The sequence below is a fragment of the Mirounga leonina genome, unplaced genomic scaffold, assembly GCF_011800145.1.
Source record: "Mirounga leonina isolate KUSES-001 unplaced genomic scaffold, KU_Mleo_1.0 Mir_115, whole genome shotgun sequence".
Classification (NCBI taxonomy): domain Eukaryota; kingdom Metazoa; phylum Chordata; class Mammalia; order Carnivora; family Phocidae; genus Mirounga; species Mirounga leonina.
Window position 1 is genome coordinate 2,592,414 of NW_023270268.1, and position 17,053 is coordinate 2,609,466.

Consider the following 17,053-nt stretch of genomic DNA (forward strand, 5'->3'; position numbering starts at 1 on the left):
TTTAGGTTTTTTTTTTTTTTTTGGCTTAAAGATTTTATTTGAGAGAGAGGGACAGAGTGAGTGTGAGCAGGGGAGGGGGAGGGGCAGGGGAAGAGGGAGAAGCAGACTCCCTGCTCAGCAGGGAACTCACTGTGGGGCTCCCCCAGGACCCCGAGATCATGACCTGAGCTGAAGGCAGACACTTAACCGACTAAGCCACCCAGGCACCCCGTTAATTAATTCCAGTATAGTTAACATACAGTGTTGTGTTAGTTTCAAGTATACAATATAGTGATTCGACATTTCTGTACATTACTCAGTGCTCATCAAGATAAGTGTACTCTTGATGGGGAAAAACTGAGAGCTTTTCCCCCAAGGTCAGGAACATGGCAAGGATGGCCACTCTCACCACTTTTATTCAACATAGTACCGGAAGTCCTAGCCACAGTAGCCTACAACAAAAAGATATAAAAGGCATCCAAATCAGTAAGGAGGAAGTAAAACTTTTAACTATTTGCAGGTGATGTGATACCATATATAGAAACCTGGAAGACTCCACCAAAAACCTGCTTATAACTGATAAACAAATTTAGTAAAATCACAGGATACAAAATCAATGTACAGAAATCTGTTGCATTTCTATACACCAATAATGAAGCAGAAGAAAGAGAAATTAAGAAAACAATCCTATTTACATTTGCACCAAAAATAATAAGATACCCAAGAATAAACCTAACCAAAAAGATGCAAGACCTGTACTCTGAAAACTGATGAGAGAAATTGAAGACGACACAAAGAAATGGGAAAAAATTCCATGTTCATGGATTGGAAGAACAAATATTGTTAAAATGTCTATACTACCCAAAGCAATCTACACATTTATTGTAACTCCTACCAAAATACCAACAGCAGTTTTCACAGAACTGGAACAAACAATCTTAAAATTTGTATGGAACCACAAAAGACCGCAAATAGCCAAGGCGATTTTGAAAAAACAAAGCAAAGCTGGAGGCATCACAATTCTGGACTTAAAGTTATATTACAAAGCGGTAATGAAGCAGTATGGTACTGGCACAAAGTAGATACATAGATCAATAGAACAGAATAGGGCGCCTGGGTGGCTCAGTCGTTAAGCGTCTGCCTTCGGCTCAGGTCATGATCCCAGGATCCTGGGATCGAGCCCCGCATCGGGCTCCCTGCTCCGCGGGAAGCCTGCTTCTCCCTCTCCCACTCCCCCTGCTTGTATTCCCTCTCTTGCTGTGTCTCTCTCTGTCAAATAAATAAAATCTTTAAAAAAAAAAAATAGAATAGAAAATTCAGAAATGAACCCACAATTATATAGTCAATCTTCGACAAGGCAGGAAAGAATATCAAATGGGAAAAAGTCTCTTCAACAGATGATGTTGGGAAAACTGGACCACTTTCTTACACCATACACAAAAATAAATTCAAAATGGATTTAAGGGGGGGGTGCCTGGGTGGTGCAGTCGGTTAAGCATCCGACACTTGGTTTCAGCTTGGTGGTGATCTTGGGGGCTCTGCGCTCAGCTTGGAGTCTGCTTGGGATTGTCTCTTCCCCTGCCCCTCCCCTCCATGTTCTCTCTCTCGCACGCTCTAAAATGGATAAATAAATCTTTAAAAAAATGGATTAAGGACCTAAATGTGGATGTGAAACCAAAAGATTCTAGAAGAGAGTTTAGGCAGTAACTTTTCTGACATTAGCCATAGCACCTTTTTTCTAGATGTCTCCTGGGGCAAGGGAAGCAAAAGCAAAAATAAATGATTGGGATTAATCAAACTAAAAAGGTTCTGCCCAGTGAAGGAAACCGTCAACAAATCTAAACGATAATTGATGGATTGGGAGAAGATACTTGCAAATGACATATCCAATGAAGGGTTAGTATGCAAAATGTATAAAGAATTCTTAACACCCCAAAAACAATCCAGTTAAAAAATGGGCAGAAGATATGGTGGTCAACAGACACATGAAAAGATACTCAACATCACACATCAAGGAAATGCAAATCAAAACTATGAGTGGGGCCTGGGTGGCTCTGTTGGTTGAGCGTCCCACTCTTGATTTTGGCTTGGGTCATGATCTTGGGGTCCTGGGATCGAGCCCTGTGACTGGCTCCCTGCTCAGTGGGAAGTTTGCTTTTCTCCTCCCTCTGCCCCTCCTCTGCTTGTGCTTGCACGTGTACGCATACTCTCTCTCAAATAATCTTTAGAAAGAAAAACTATGATGAGATACCACCTCACACCTGTTAGAATGGCTAAGATAAAAAACAAGAAACAACAAGTGTTGGTGAGGATGTGGAGAAAAAGGAACCCTTGTGTACTGTTGGTGCAAACTGGTGCAACCACTATGGAAGACAGTATGGAGGTTCCTCAAAAAATTAAAAATAGGGGTGCTTGGGTGACTCGGTTAAGCGTCCCACTCTTGATTTTGGCTCAGGTCATGAGATCAAGCCCCTTGTTGGCTCTGCACTGGGCATGGAGCCTGCTCAAGATTCTCTCTCCTGGGGCGCCTGGGTGGCTCAGTCTTTAAGCGTCTGCCTTCGGCTCAGGTCATGATCCTGGGGTCCTGGGATCGAGCCCTGCATCTGGCTCCCTGCTCCGCAGGAAGCCTGCCTCTCCCTCTCCCACTCCTCCTGCTTGTGTTCCCTCCCTTCGCTTTGTCTCTCTCTGTCAAATAAATAAAATCTTAAAAAAAAAAAAATTCTCTCTCCCTCTGCTTCTAACCCCCTCACTGAAAAAAAAAAAAAAAGACCTGTCTTAATGATGCAGTAATTCCACTACTGGTTATTTACCCAAAGAATATGAAAACACTAAAACGTTATTTACAGTAGCCAAATTATGGAAGCAGCCCAACTGTTCATCGATAGATGAATGGATAAAGAAGATATATATACACACAGACACACACACACAATGGAATATTGTTTAGCCATAAAAAAGAATGAAATCTTGCCATTTGCAACAACATGGATGGATCTAGAGGGTATAGTGGTAAGCAAAATAAGTCAGACAAACACAAATACCATATGATTTCACTTGTATGTGGAATTTGAGAATAAACGAAGAAAAGAGAGACAAACCAAAAAGTAGACTTTAACTGTAGAGAACAAACTGATGGTTACCAGAGGGTAGGTAGGTGGAGAAATGCGTGAAGTAGGTGAAGGGGATAGAGTATACTTACTTTTTTCTTTAAAGCTTTTAATTCCAGTTAACATACAGTGTTAGTTTTAGGTGTACAATACAGTGATTCAGCAATTCCATACATCACCCTGTGCTCATCATGACAAGTGCACTCCTTAATCCCCATCACCTTTGTCACCTGTCCCTCACTATCCCCCCCCAAGAAAGTGATCCAGTTTTATTCTTTTTGCATAGTTTGCAAAACTATCCAGTTTTCCTGACACCATTTGTTGAAGAAATTTTTTTTTTTTTTAAGATTGTATTTATTTGAGATAGCAAGAGAGAGAGTGAGCACAAGTAGGGGGAGGGGGAGAGGGAGAAGCAGGGAGCCTGATACATAAAGCATATCTGAAAGTTAGTAAACCTGTTTTTATTTTTTAAGATTTTATTTATTTATTTGACAGAGACAGAGATAGCGAGAGCAGGAACACAAGCCCTGGGAGTGGGAGAGGGAGAGCAGGCTTCCCGCCGAGGAGGGAACCCGATGTGGGACTCGATCCCAGGACCCTGGGATCATGACCTGAGCCGAAGGCAGACACTTAACGACTGAGCCACCCAGGCGCCCAGTAAACCTGTTTTTAAACAGCAGTTTAAGGGCACGTGGGTGGCTTGGTTGGGCATCCAACTGTTGATTTTGGCTCGGGTCATGATTTCAGGGTCACAGGATCAGGTCCTGCTTTGGGCTCTGGGCTCAGTGAGGAGTCTGCCTCCCCCTCCTCCCCCCCAGCTCACATGCACTCTCTGGAATAAATAAATCTTTAAAAAAATATCTTTTTACCAGATATGTTAATTTGTCCAATGGGTATAAACAGTTTATCTTAATAAGAAATAGTATTTTAAGAAATACATTGGTCCTGGCAGATGTTAGTTTGTTTTTAAACAATAATACTCGTTAAGTATTTTTCTTTGGTGGTGAGTATGAGTCTTTTGTTCACAGTTTTTTTATTGCATGCATTTTAGATTCTGATTTATGCATTGAAAGGTTATGTTTATTAACTTTAAAATGAATTTGATTTGTGGGCCCCTCAAAGTAAGAGTGAATAATTTTTGTGTACTCTTAAACCAGTTGTATATATATAAATGTGTATAATATTTAGCTCTGGTAATTATAAATTTTCTTCTGTTTTTTAGATATTATGATCAGATTTGTTCCATTGAACCCAAATTCCCATTCTCTGAAAATCAAGTAAGTCATTAATTTTAATTTGTTTTAAAGTTGTATAATAATGGTAAACTTTCCTCCCATACATGGTATCACTTTACTATTTTTATATTTTTATGAGACCTTTTGATACAAATTAGAAGCTTGTAAGCCCATCTGATAAAAATCAGATTGTCTTTTTGAAAAGCATCTTTGAATTCTATTCCTGTCATTGTTAGTCACTTCTGGGTTTATGTAGAGCATTGGGCTGCATTTTTTTTCCCCTGCATTTTATATCAGTATGATCTATTGACTCATTAACATAATCTATGATGTCCTTCTCTTTGGGTTTTACAGAATTAAGAAGGAAACTATAATTGAAGTATTAGTCTCAGTTTATGTGTTTTAAAATTTGACACAAATTATATTTGCATATGAAGTTGCAAGTGCTGATATGATTAGGTATTACACTACAAGAATGTCTGCTTTCTCTTAAAGGCTAGATATTGGAAATGCTGACGATTTCTTACAGTTTTGTTTGAGAGACTTGTTAAGTTTTTAGTTTGTGTGACATTTCTGAGTTTTAAAATACGTAGTTTATGAAAAATACTTTAAACATTCTTGTACTAAAGTTTTACAGGTGACATAATATGTTGAAATTTGCTTTAAAATACTCGAGGAAAAAAAAGTATATGTTTGGGGGTTAGGGGTGGGGGCAGGGAAAGTGGGGGTAGGTGAACCAAGAAGGACAAAAGGCTAAAGCTGGTGATGGCTATATGGGGTTCATTAAGTTATTCTCTCTAGTTTTGTGTCTATAGAAAATTTCTCTAATCCTGAGTTGCAAAATTTTTGTATGGGATTCCAATACATAATATAAAAGATGGTAAGTTTTTTTTAACCTTTATGTGTGGAATATTTTATTTTTTATTTTTTTAAAAGATTTTTATTTATTTATTTAACAGAGATAGAGAGCACAAGTAGGCAGAGCGGCAGACAGAGGTAGAGGGAGAAGCAGGCTCTCCGCTGAGCAGGGAGCCTGATGCGGGGCTCGATCCCAGGACGCTGAGATCATGACCTGAGCCGAAGGCAGCTGCTTAACCGACTGAGCCACCCAGGCGCCCCTATGTGTGGAATATTTTAGAAGCAGAGTGAGATGCAGTTTTTTTAATTAAGTGAACTTTTTATTTATGTATAGCATACATACAAAAGTGAATATACTTTGAGTCTTTACAAAGTGAATATACATGTATGAGCACAACCCAAATCAAGAAATAGCATTATATCATCTCATTCCCCCAAAAGTAACCCTTCTCTTACTTTGTCATCATGGACTCGTTTTTGATCTTATCTTCTGGGAAACCTGTAGTACTTTATTGCCTTTGCCTCTCTTGGCTTATTTGACAATCATTTAAGTGCCTGTTCTGTTCAAGTCATTGTATGTTGTAAATATGAGTAAGATAGTGTTTTCTGGAGAGGATAGTATATGTATAATTACTGAGGTAGAATGAGCATTGGAAATATCTTAGTGCCAGTATTTTAAGAAATAGAATTTTATGGTCCAGGAAAAGGGAAAGGAGTTAGTTGGGTAGATAGGATAATGTTTTGACAAGCTTTGGTCCTTTTCCTCATTATGGATTTTTCTTCAAAAGAGACCTAATATTTAATAAGATCCAAGAAGGTAAGATAATTTTCTGTTTTCTCTCTTTCTATGAAGATCTGTTTGACATTTACCTGGAAGGATGCTTTTGATAAAGGTTCACTTTTTGGAGGATCTGTAAAATTGGGTATGTAATTATTTTTATAAAAATGGTAAGAAACTTAGTCTAAACACTTTGTATTATTTTAGGTTCTTAAAATTGCTCTCCTAACAACTCTTCATAAATAATAAAAATTTTTACATTTTATTTTCTTTTTAACTTCAGATTTTAATGTCATTTCCAAATATTTGTAGAGAGCCTACGCCTTGCCAGGCACTGTCCTAGTTATAAAAATGAATAAGACAGTTATATTCAGTCTGGCTAGGAAGACAGCTGATCGTTCTAAAATATAGTGGGTAGTATATGGGTATATGAACAAAGTTGTGGGAGCATAGATGAAGACATAAATTCTGCTTGTTGAAAGAAAGCAATGTTCACATTAGGCTCTGAAGGATGAATTTGGTTTTCCCACCTAGAAAATAACGTTACAGGTAGAACATTATAACCAAAGGTCAGAAGAATGAAGGTTTTTTTGATCTACCAGCTTGGCAGGTTAACCTCTCTGTGCATTAATTTTCTCATCTTTGAAGTGGGGAATAAATAGTACTGTGAAATACTGTTTATCTCATTGGGTTCTTTTGTGGATTAAATGAGTGAATACATGCGAAGTCCTTAGAAGAGTATGCAATAAGTATTAGCTGCGATGAATAATAGTAACATGTTTTATTATAAATAATTACATGTAATGTATTATTTATAGAATGCATTATAGTGTATATTGTATATAATAATATACAGTATAAATTATATGTAATGCATATTAATACAATTATTGTTAAGTCTCGAAACCATAGGTTGAATGGAGGATTATGGAGGGTGAAGACATTGGAAAGTAGATTATGAAGAGTTGGAAATACACTCTGAATTTGTATTCAGGTTTATTGAGTATTTATTACACCTAGGCACTGTGGAAGGGGCTTCACACATATTATCTTACTGAATTCCCCAAAAGCCCAATGAAGAAAGGCACTATTATTACCAGTTGAACACACTGGTTTAGAAAGATTAAGTGACTTTCTAAGGTCATAAAGCAAGGATTTAATAAAGTGGGATGTGATCCCTGAAAGCCTAACTCTAGAGGTTAAAGGAGACAGACCAGTGAAGAGACTGGTGAGGGTTGATGAGATTAGACAAGGGGTGGTATATATGGGTCAGAGAAGGAGTGGGTCTGAGTGACATTTCAGAGTGGAAACTAACTGGATCTGCCGACTCTCAGAAAAGAGTAGTAGTTGAGGGTTGACTCTCAGATTTATAACTTGGTTTGACTTGTTGGATATTTATTCCTTCCAATAGACAAGTTGAGTTTGACTTTCCTGTGTTATGTCTGGGGAGACATTTTTCTTTGGCATTTGGAAAGTGGATTTAAAACTCAAAAGTGGTAGAGACATAGATTTGGGAACAATTATCATTAAATGATGATAAATCTATCTCCTCTGGTAATCTGTAGATTGGGAAAAGTGTGAAAGCCAGAGGTAGGGAATATAACATTCCAGGGAAACGGGAAAAGGTTCCTGGGAATGAGGATGAGACAAAGCTTTCAGATCTCAGAGGAACCAGGGGAAAAAAGAGACACGGAATTGAGTGCCAGGAGGGTTTCAGAGATCACATAGTCCAGTGGTTCCTGAACCTGGCTGCACATTAGAATTACCTGGGGAAAATGTGAAAGGTACAGATGTAAAGATACAGAATGTCAGATGTGATAGGACGAATTTTCAGGGTGGGCCACTGGAATTAGTATCTTTGAAAATACCTCCAGATGACTCTCATATTCATTCAGGTTGGAACATCATTGACAGAGTTACTGTGGCAGAGGTCAAGTCATGTAAAGTTGGAGAAGTCACTGGATTCAGCAATGAAAGAAGTTTCATTAGGGGCATGCTGAAGAAGCCAAATTGCATTGGGTTGAGGGGTGGACCAGAAGTGAGGAAATGGAAACAGCAAATATGGGTTGCTCATTTCAGAAAATTTGCAGTAAAGATTTAAGGACAAGGGAGCATTATGCAGAGAGGGAGACCAGGTCAAGAAAAAGGATTTTTAATGCCATTGATAAGTTGAGAATTAAGGAGCAGATGGCAGAACTAGGAGATATTAAGTGAGATAGATTAAGTGACAAACCAAGTTCCTGGAAGAAGTGGGAAGCAAAAAACTTAGCATAAATAAAGAAAGAGGTGGTTCACCAAGGCACTTCTCGTAGCAAATACTGGGAATTAAGTGTCCTTCAGTAACGTCTTATTTAAATAAAGCATGGGCTACCTACTCATTAGAATATTGTGTAATTTTAGGATTCTAAGAATGAGAGTGCAAATATATTTTTGTTCACATGTAATGCTTTGTTCTGTTTCTCAGTGCATGTAGACGTTTTGTTTATACTATATTATAGTCTTTTAAGTGTGCAATAGCATTATGTCTAAAAAAACACTGTATATAACTTAATATAAAACTTTGTTGCTAAAAAATGTTAACCATCATTTGAGCTTTCAGTGACTTGTAATCACTGATCACAGATCACCCTAGTAAATATAATAATAATCATGATGAAAAAATTTGAAATATTGTGAGAATTACCAAAATGTGACACAGAGCTACTAAATGAGCAAATGCTGTTGGAAAAATGGCACTGATGTACTTGCTTGATGCCACTAACTCTGAATTTGTAAAAGAAATGCAGTTATCTGCAAAGCCCAATAAAGTGAAGCACGATAAAATGAGGTATGCCTGTAAGTTTGCTTTTTGTGATCAGTGTACTTCACTTAGCATAATGTCCTCAAGGTTCATCCATTGTGTAGCACGTGACAGGATTTCCTTCATTTTTAAGGCTGAATGATACTCCATTATATGTATATACCACATTTTATCTTTTCATCCATTAGTGGACACTTAGGTTTCTTCTACCTTTTGCCTATGATCATGGGTGTATAAATATCTTTTTGTGACTGTTCTCAGTTCTTTGGGTATATACCCAGAAGTGGAATTTTTGGATCATATGGGAATTTTATTTCTAATTTTTTGAGGAACTGCCATACTGTTTTTCACAGCAGCTGCAATGTTTTACAGTCCCACCAACAGTTCGTTTTTCCACATGTCTGCCAACAATTGTTATTTTGTGTTGTTGCTGTTCTTGATGGTAGCTATCCCAGTGGATGTGAAGTGTGTAGTTTCTTGACCAGAGTTGTATTTTAACCACATTATCTGCTAGTCTTCTGAGAGATGTATTAGCATAAGGAAGTGAGACTTGGAGGTGCTTGCATTGGGTTAGGTTTGTAGTAGTGAAGAACTGGCTTGAATGTGGTGAGAAGATACAATTTTGAGAGAGGTGATGAGAAAACGGAAATAATTTATTTGAATTTAAGTGAGAATTGACACGAGATGACTTTTCATTTGGAACCTGACTAACAGCATTGTGGACATAAAGGGAAGGAAAGAATAATGATCTTTTGAATTTTAGATGATGGGAATATTGCTATGGAAATAAATGCCTGGCAGGGCAGCATTAGAAATAATGGGCACTATTTTGGGTGAGAAAATAGGTTTGGAAACTTGTTTGTGAGAGCCAATCTCTGAAACATTCATTTTCTTTAGAAAAATAAACTGATAAAATTTTTCCTTCTTAATTTTTTACAGCTCTTGCAAGCTTAGGATATGAAAAGAGCTGTGTGTTGTTCAATTGTGCAGCCTTAGCTAGCCAGATTGCAGCAGAACAGAACCTGGATAATGATGAAGGATTGAAAATCGCTGCTAAGCATTACCAGGTAACCACATAATGATCAACGCTCAGTTGGATTAAATTGAAAATAATTTGTATTTAGGTTTATAGATGTTTCTTTATACACAGATGTTTTCTTGAAAAGTACTTTTTAATGAATTGATTAATACTTTTGAATTTTGATAAACTTCGTACCTGTAGACCAGCACTGTTTTTCCTCACCATTGTATACCCAGCACCTAGCACAGTGCCTGGCACATAATAAAGGCTCAGTAAATGTTAGGAGAACAAATGATTGAATGTTTGAGGTGAAGTTCTTCGTAAATCGCATTTAAATAATTGACCTCATTTAAAAATTTTGTACAGTTGACCCTTGAACAGTGTGGGGGTTAGGGATGTTAACCCCCTGCACAGTTGAAAATATACTGTAACTTTTGACTCCCCTAGAACTTAGCTACTAATAGCCTACTGTTGACCAGAAGCCTTACCCATAAAATAAACAAATAACACATATTTTGTATGTTACATGTATTTTATATTGGACTCTTACAATAAAGTAAGCTAGAGAAAAGAAATGTTATTAAGAAGTACGTAAGAGAAAATACATTTATACCGTATGGTATTTATTGAAAAAAAATCCCGTGTAAGTGGATCTGCGTACTTCAAACCTCTGTTGTTCAAGGGTCAAATGTACATTATTTTATTTTATTTTTTTTTTTAAAGATTTTATTTATTTATTTGAGAGAGAGAGAATGAGAAACAGAGCATGAGAGGGAGGAGGGTCAGAGGGAGAAGCAGACTCCCTGCCGAGCAGGGAGCCCGATGCGGGACTTGATCCTGGGACTCCAGGATCATGACCTGAGCCGAAGGCAGTCGCTTAACCAACTGAGCCACCCAGGCGCCCATGTACATTATTTTAATATATTTTTTTTCTTAGAGTGAGACATATCTAAAATTTCACCATTGTCACAAAAATTAAGACCTAAGAAAATTTTAACTCTGAGACTTGGAGAGGTCATATTTAAATGTGGTCAGATATGTAATGTTCTTAAGTTGGCTACATTTAGATTTTAGATATTATCACTTAATAATATGGCATATTGTGGCAGTATATTATTTACTTTTTGTTTTAACTTAAAGAATAAACGATTGCTGCTAAGGTGATATATATTTTCATGTTTTATATTATGTTGTAATTTACAAAGTGTGCTCATGTACATGATTTTACTCTCATATAAGCCTTGTAATGCATGTTACATAATGTCATTCTCATTTTATACACAAGGAGACTAACAGGTCGGAGTGTTGATAACTGGTCCATTGGGGTTTCAGTTCTGATTCCAAATTTTAATGGAATTCCAAATGGTGCTTCCAGTGTCTTCCTTGGTTCTGGAATTTGCTTGTCCTAGAGGTGGAGTCTGATTTTTTTCCCATTATTTAAGTTTATGAGTGAGGTGAAGAATGCTCTTCTAAGAAAGTGAGGGGAACATACATATTAAGTGAACAAGGTGCTCCAAATTGTGGCTTGCCATGCAGTTTTGAATGGGCATGGATGACAAACGTGATGTATATCCCTTTTCTTTTTGAGGCTATAGAGGGCCGATATTTTAAAATGTGAAAATGAAGTAAATTTAATTATTTACTTTTATATTAACTGTAACTCATTTAATTGGCATGTGATATCGTAGAGGGCATTCTTAGTTACTGAGAACATTCCATCTTGTGAGTCCCTTCTGCGATTCACAGCAGGTCACCTAGTGTGATGGAAAGGGAGAGGTGATAGGCTGTTTGCCACCAAGAAATTGTGTGCCCTTGGCTATGTTCTTAAATAGCCTCTGTGGGCCTCCAGTTCCAAGATTTGTGAGAGAGACTGGGTCCTTTGCTGTTCTAATCTGTGATTCTCTTAGTATGTTGAGCAAGGTCAGGTCATCACCTCTTGCAGATGCTCTAATTTTACGATACTTCCTGATTACAGAAAACACGATTTTCTTTTCTTTTCTTTTTTTTTTTTAAAGATTTTATTTATTTATTTGACAGAGACACAGCGAGAGAGGGAACACAAGCAGGGGCGAGTGAGAGAGGGAGAAGCAGGCTTCCTGCGGAGCAGGGAGCCTGATGCGGGGCTCGATCCCAGGACCCTGGGATCATGACCTGAGCCGAAGGCAGACGCTCAACGACTGAGCCACCCAGGCGCCCCTGCTGTAGTGTACTTTTAATCTTTATTAAATCTTCTGTTAACTGTATAGCATTTTAGAAAAATACCCTTATTGTCTGTAGGTCAGATGGTTTTAGAACTGTAACAGTACAAAAATTTAAAAATAGTAACTGTTCAACTAAATTAACATTTGAAATGATTTGTGTGTAACAGTAGAAAATTAAGTCTTGGCTGAGTTCTGTAGATTTTAAAGAAGTTCTTTTTTTCTTCCCTCTAGTTTGCTAGTGGTGCCTTTTTACATATTAAAGAGACAGTTTTATCTGCCTTAAATCGAGAGCCTACTGTGGACATATCTCCAGATACTGTTGGGACCCTCAGTCTTATTATGTTGGCACAGGCCCAAGAAGTATTTTTTTTAAAAGCCACAAGAGGTAATTCTAATTTTTCCTCCTTTTTGTTGCATGTAAAAAGAAGTAATAAGCTTTTAAAATAGGAAGGTGATTAGAATATAATATATTCAATGTAGAGCTTTCCTTTTTGAACTTGACACATGGGTTACTGAAAATTTTCTGCTTTCCTTTTCTGAAATTAAGGTGGTACAAATAAACATTTATGAATGTAGACTGTGTTTGAAGCATTTTATGAAATAGATAGCTATTGTCTTAAAACACTAAACTCTGGAATAGTATTTATGTAGGTTTGTAATGGGTCAAAAATTCATTCATTCAACATATATTTATTGGGTACCTACTGTGTGCCAGTCACTGCTCTAGGCTCTAGATAGAGGTTGCAGACAAGCAAGATTCTTATTTTCAGCAAGCTTACATTTTTAGCGTGGGGAAGATGATAAGCAAGAAACTAAGTAGCCGAGGTGATTTTATTTTTTTGTTTTTATTTATTTTTTTACCATTTTATTTATTTGATAGCACAATTAGGCAGAGTGACAGGCAGAGGTAGAGGGAGAAGCAGGTTCTCCGCTGAGCAGGGAGCCCAATGCGGGGCTCGATCCCAGCACCCTGGGATCATGACCTGAGCCGAAGGCAACCATTTAACTGAGCCACCCAGGCGCCCTGCCAAGGTGATTTTAAAGAGAGGTAATTGGTATAAAGAAAATAAGAGAGATTATGTGATAATGCCTGGTGGCCTGGCTCTGGGTAAGAATATAGGGGGAGTCTTGCTAATTTTAGATTCATTAGTCAAGAAGAGTTTCTTTGAAGAGATCTCCTCTAAACTAGATGTAATTAATAAGAAGGAGAATCTAGGCAGAGTCCCTGGCCCTGTGAATGAGGCAATAAAAACAATTCTTAGAAGGCATGTAAGTTGGTATGAGAGATTGGGATATGGTCTGAATATGAAAGTGCAGAGAATTGAAAATAAGAGAGCATTCATCTTGTGGAAGCAAAATGAACTGGAATAGTTTTTTTTTTCTTTTAAAATAACAGCTTATAATAAGATAGAATTCATATGTAATAAAATTTACCCTTTTGAAATTTACAATTCTTTGTTTTTTAGTATATTCAGAGTTTTGAAACCATCAGCACTATCCCTTATTTTATTTTATTTACTTATTTATTTTTTTAAAGATTTATTTGACAGAGAGAGACACAGCGAGAGAGGGAACACAAGCAGGGGGAGTGGGAGAGGGAGAAGCAGGCTTCCTGCTGAACAGGGAGCCCGATGTGGGGCTCGAACCCAGGACCCTGGGATCATGACCTGAGCTGAAGGCAGATGCTTAACGACTGAGCCACCCAGGCGCCCCCGCACTATCCCTTATTTTAGAACATTATCGTCACCCCAAAAACAAACTCCAACCCCCTCACCATTCCCCTTTTTTCCCAGCCCCTGGCAACCACTAATCTATTTTCTGACTCTGGATTTGCCTGTGAATTGGTTAAATTTTATGTGGAAGAATTGATTTCATCAATAAGGATTTTTTTTAGACAAATGTACAAACTTGTGATCTCAGTGTTTATACTAAGTTATCATGATATATCAGATTATTTTATATTTATTTTAATTATAATGGTCATTTAATATTTTATTCCAGATAAAATGAAAGATGCCATCATAGCTAAATTGGCTAATCAGGCTGCAGATTACTTTGGTGATGCTTTTAAACAATGTCAGTACAAAGATACTCTCCCCAAGGTCAGTTATTGTTTTTGTAAACACTTGGTTATTTTGCATGTGGAAATACTTGGATGTTTTTGTGTATTAAGAAGGTGCGTTGAAAATTATGTTTCATAAAAAAACTTGAAATTTTAGGAGAGGCATTTGGAGAATATGCAGAAGTAATTTTTTTATTTAGGATGCATGAAAAATTCTTTTATATTTAGGGGATGCCTTTGTCTCTACTCTTTACTAAATTTGTTTTCCCAAGCTAAAACTCTTTCTGGAAATTTTTGAACCTCTGTTTCCAGTAATTTTACCACATGAAGGCATTGTGTAGTTCTAATTCATTGGTGATTGGTACAAGCATGAATACTTGAGCATGTTGATTAATCACACTTTTAATTATTGTCCTGTTTTCTTAAAGATGAGTCTTAAAGCACAAAAACACATAAAGACAAAAGGAAAAGAAAACAAATTCATCTAATATTTTGATTAGAATTAAGTTTTGCCAACAGGGATAGAAAATTGGGTTGCTATTGTACAGCTAAGGGAAAACAACCATCTTTTTTTTTTTTTTTAAAGATTTTTATTTTATTTTATTTATTTATTTGACAGAGAGAGAGCACAGATAGAGTGGCAGGCAGAGGGAGAGGGAGAAGCAGGCTCTCCGCTGAGCAGTAAGCCCGATGCGGGGCTTGATCCCAGCACCCTGGGATCATGACCTGAGCTGAAGGCAGACGCTCAACCGACTGAGCCACTCAGGCGCCCCAGGAAAACAACCATCTTAAACCACACATCACATTTTAATGTAAACTCCGAAGTGGCATTTGAAAAGACTAGTCAGTGATGATCATTTGTAAATGACAAAGCAGATGATTAGGCTAACAAGTAAACTCAGAATGGTTAAAAAAGGGAGTTTACAGATTGAGTGAAATGTTGTATGTTTCAACTACTCTTTCAGAAATGTTCAGGTAATTAGTTTTATCTGTATAATAGCATATGGTTTTTTTTACATGATCTTTTTGTAGGAGAATTTATTGACTTATAAGTCATTCCGGAATCTTTGTAAATTATGAAATTGCAGACAATTTTGTAGTGAAGTAAAAAAGCATGTAAATATGTCAACAGCACAAATTAGTCGGAGAATTAGGAATTCATGTGAAGGAATTCCTGGAGATTTAAAATACACCAAGAGATCAGTAGAAATTTGCCCAGGACTCTTGGATGTTAATGCTGTTACTCCTGAAAAGAGCCTTGGGATCGTCTCTCACCTTTTTTTCATCTAAAAGACCTCATGTTCAGCTGCACAGTGTACCGTTACATCCTGTTGGGCCATTAGTTCAGTCGTGTCACGGAGAGAAGAATGTCACCTTCAAAGACTTGGAAACTACCTCTGCAGCATTTCTGGTATTCCTTGAAAATCTCCTGTTTAAATACCAAGTTGCTCCAGCCTTACCTTGAGAACTGGCATGAGTACAGTTTGAGATTTAGATGTCTTTTTTGCCTTTTAACTAATAAAGCTCATAAGGTATTTTCATATTCTAGTTATAAAACTGGAATATCTGCAAGTAGTGATCCAGGAAGCTAGGAAATTATTCACTGGGAGACAGGAAGGCATATCAGGTAGTACTTGAGTTTTTGATTGTCTTATTTTTTTTGTCTAGACCGTGATTGCCTAGTAAATTTCTTGGATTTCATACGTCATGTACTTCCTAAAAATAGTGAGGTTGCAGGCTAGGATTTGACATTTTTGGAAGAGCATCTACTGATATAAGTGCTTCTCTGGTTCATGTGTTTGGATCTTTTAAAACTAATTTTGACGGAATTTTCTTCAAAACAAATTAGGGCAAAAATAACACTTTATCATGTTAAATATTAATTTTAGTGCATTTGTCTGTTTGCTATGTGTTTTTGAGTATATGATCTGAATGTTAGTGTTTATACTAAATTTTTATATGGCTAGAAATCATCTTTATTAAAAAGTCTCAGGATTTAAATGTAAGTGGGAACTTAATTTACTGTCTTTTGTCTTTTAAACATGATGAAACAGTCAGCTATAGAGCATTTTCATTAGTATATGTGAGTAATGGTGGTTTAGTTAACTCTTAAGGGCTGGGTAAGGACTCATAAGAAAGCTTCTAAAGCCCTGTGCCTGGTATTCCTCTGTGAATGTCTGTTTTCCTTCTCTTTCTAATACATGCTTTCCTTTCTTCTTTGTAAACAAAATGTTGACTTCATGGCTCAATTGAAGACAAATTTAAATTGGCTTCACTTAACAGTTCAAAAAAAAAACCCCTTAATTTTAATTGGAAGAAAAAATTGAATTCATTGAATTCAGTTCCTGCAAAATCATGTGGTCTTCTCTGTTTACACCTAATGACTAACCTATCTCTAAACCATTAATGGGGTGATTCTAATTTCCGTCTCCTTTTCCTTTTTCTTCCTGCATCCCATGTTGTTTGTGGTGGTTTGTGTGGTTGGACTCTCCCCTGGTCAGTATTTTTATTTCCAGGAGGTGTTCCCTGTCTTGGCTGCAAAGCACTGTATCATGCAGGCCAATGCTGAGTACCACCAGTCTATCCTGGCAAAACAGCAGAAGAAATTTGGAGAAGAGATTGCAAGGTTACAGGTGAGTCTCTTGGAAATAAATATTTAAGTAACTTGGCTCTCTATTTTTTTCCTTAGTGAGATTCCCAAGTTTGCTCATAAAAACCTTTCCCACTCATTGCCCCTATCAAGAGAAAAGTGATTGTTTTTATCTTTAGGATTTACCTGCTGGGTGCTTTTTGAAGATTTTACTTATTCATTTGAGAGAGAGCATGAGTGGGGGAGAGGGGCAGAGGGGCAGAGGAAGAGGGAGAAGCAGACTCCCCACCGAGCAGGGATCCAGAGATCATGACCTGAGCTGAAGGCAGACACTTAATGGATTGAGCCACCCAGGTGTCCCACCATGTTTTTTTTTTTTTTTCTTTTTTCGACTTTATTTATTTATTTATTTATTTTAGAGA

The 17,053-nt window shown here is 37.2% G+C and overlaps 1 protein-coding gene across 2 annotated transcripts in view; it reads left to right on the top strand.

The window, feature by feature from the left end:
* Positions 1-17,053, top strand: part of PDCD6IP (programmed cell death 6 interacting protein) — a 93,207-nt gene that overhangs the window by 14,642 nt on the left and 61,512 nt on the right. Inside the window, exons 2-7 of one of the 2 annotated variants that reach the window (XM_034991692.1) lie at positions 4,309-4,363; positions 6,033-6,102; positions 9,697-9,824; positions 12,211-12,364; positions 13,981-14,081; positions 16,543-16,674. In XM_034991692.1, the coding sequence (XP_034847583.1) occupies positions 4,309-4,363; positions 6,033-6,102; positions 9,697-9,824; positions 12,211-12,364; positions 13,981-14,081; positions 16,543-16,674 (640 nt within the window). The remainder of the gene's footprint in view (positions 1-4,308; positions 4,364-6,032; positions 6,103-9,696; positions 9,825-12,210; positions 12,365-13,980; positions 14,082-16,542; positions 16,675-17,053) is intronic. The other variant, XM_034991701.1, reaches the window with a different exon arrangement.